The following is a 2,500-nucleotide window of genomic DNA, read 5'->3' on the forward strand; positions in this document are numbered from 1 at the left end:
TTCACATTCTCCTCCACTTCTTTCTTTCTAAACCACTTTTTATAAGCCTTTTCCCCGAAACCGTGCATTTTCCTTATATCTCCTTTTTCTGTGCCCGGATGTCTTTGTCTATGTATTTGAATGCTTCTAAAATGCTACTAATAGGCTTTATTACTTTTATTTATTCATCTTTTTTTGTTATAGCCAGACACTGTACAGCAATTTGATCCATTTCTCACTGTTTTTAAATGTGCTTTATAAATAAAATGTACTTACTTTACTTACATTATTCTCTCTCTCTCTATTCTCCACAGGTATTGGCACCAAGGATGGCACGGCGGTGAAGGACAAAGACTTCCGTGGCAAGGCCCAGAAGCAGGTGCAGTTCAACCCCGGCCAGACCACGGCCACCTGGAAGGTGCGCATCCTGAGCGACCAGGAGTACGAGCAGTCGGAGACCTTCCAGATCGTTCTGTCCGAGCCGGTCATGGGCGCCCTGGAGTTCCCCGAGGTGGCTACCGTGGAGATCGTCGACCCTGGAGACGGTGAGTACCTGTGTTTGCGTTTACACATTACATAATACTGCTGACGCTTTGGGATTCGAACCCTGCAACCCTCTGATCCCTGAACCTACTCCGTAGCCCCGTTCCACCAGTAGAATGTTGTGATAGGCACTGAAAAATCTTAACTACCATAGCACTATACCACTATGAAAGTCCACAGGGCCTTAAGTAATACATTATGACATACATTACATGTTGGTAACAATTTGTTAGAAATCCCATTTAATTTTGGGCACTTTATTCTGACTTTCCTTATTTCATTATCTTCCATCTGACAGTGCTGTGACCTAGCGCTAACCCTAACCCAGACAAAATATAGGTTTTCAACTTGTGTTCTCAGCTCCTGGAGACATTCTATTACACATATCATAATCCAAATGACTGATCCAACGTGTTCAGATACTAGGGAAACGTGTTTGTATATAAATCAGAAACATATCACTTGTTATTTACAATAGGTCAGATTGTTCAAGGTTGTAAGGAAACACAGCTCAAGACACATTTAAAACCTACATTTTTTGCTGACACAGAAGTAAAAGACCTATACTCCTCTCTTAATATTCCCTTAACTCAGCATTTTCCTGCAATCCAAAATGACAACTTTTAAGCCTCTTTTATGCTGTAAAATCCATGTATTATGATTTTGGCAAATGAAAACTTTATCCATTTGTTACGCAGCAAAAAATAATCTGTTCCCGAGCACTTGTAAAGGCCTATTTTGTACCTCCTTTATCCTATAATATCCAGGTGTTATGATCTGTGACGAATATAAAAGTATTAATTTGTCACACTGCTGTGATAGAAAAAAATGGCTTTTCAAGCAATATGAAGCATCCAAGTGCAGATTTTAAAATTGAATAGCAGTGCAAGCAGTATGAAATATGAAAAGAGGAGACTAAAAAAAATAGCAGTATAAAATTTAAAAGTTGTAGGTTTTAGAATTGAATATCAGTGCAGTCCTTATGAAATGTGAAAAGTGTAGATTTTGAAAAAAAAAGAAAAGTATGAAATGTGAAAGCGTTTGAAGGAATCCAGTGTAAAAGGTGAAAAAGTGTAGGTTTTATGAGCCGCATAACCATCTGTTTCCCCCCGCGTAGCAGTCTCTGGCGAGGGGCTGGTGTTCTCCAATATTGCTCCATCACAAGTTATGGGCCATGGAGGCAGCCAGGGAGGGGAATCACTGCAACGCTTTGTCACCAGGGTTTATGGCCAGTTGTGCTTTATGGCTTAATGTGCCCAGAGTTGGAAGGTAGCCCTGTGGCCCCCTCCATGCTAATATTTTATTTACAAACATATCATCTCCTGTTGGGACAGGGTGGACTGGTCAGATATGTCACAACCAGCCAAGCAAACTAGGCAATTGCCTCGGGCCCCCGACTGAAAGTGGTTATGTAGTATGTGCATTAAAATAACAGCAATGGCAACTTTTTGAGTGTAGTAGCACCTCCCTAAATTCAGTGACTGAAAAGTGCAATGTTAGTGCTATTGAAAACTCTCTTGCGTTTGGGGGCGGTAGATTCCTTCTTTGCCTAGCCCCCCCAAATACCTTGAAACAGGCCTGAGTGTGGCGTATTGTGCCGGCAAGAGGACAGTCTCTCTAACAGGCCCTGCTGCGGCAAAATACCTCTAGCAACAATAAAAATAAACAGAAACAGCAATGAAAATAGATACGAAGCATAACTTTAGAAGTATAAAGTGAAGAGTATTGTTAAAAAATAATTTGAGTGTGGTGACATTTGAGACAGGCAGTCTTCAGATTAGATGAGAATATACCACCATGACCCATCTAGGAAGCAAGACAAAAACACACATTTCATATACAGTAAACACACACACACACACACACACAGTACTGGCTTGTTAGTGTGGCTGGCGTGTGAGTCGTGCTTCCCAGAGCTCCTCTGCTCTGGTGCCCCTGTATGGCCTGCACACTGAGCTGCATCTCAATCAGACCATGA

The 2,500-nt window shown here is 41.5% G+C and overlaps 1 protein-coding gene across 1 annotated transcript in view; it reads left to right on the forward strand.

Moving 5' to 3' along the window:
* LOC134454769 (FRAS1-related extracellular matrix protein 2-like) overlaps positions 1 to 2,500 on the forward strand; it is a 168,458-nt gene that overhangs the window by 97,476 nt on the left and 68,482 nt on the right. The window contains exon 6 of the mRNA XM_063205929.1: positions 294 to 524. Coding sequence (XP_063061999.1) covers positions 294 to 524 — 231 coding nt within the window. The remainder of the gene's footprint in view (positions 1 to 293; positions 525 to 2,500) is intronic.

This window comes from Engraulis encrasicolus, chromosome 8 (assembly GCF_034702125.1).
Source record: "Engraulis encrasicolus isolate BLACKSEA-1 chromosome 8, IST_EnEncr_1.0, whole genome shotgun sequence".
Lineage (NCBI taxonomy): Eukaryota > Metazoa > Chordata > Actinopteri > Clupeiformes > Engraulidae > Engraulis > Engraulis encrasicolus.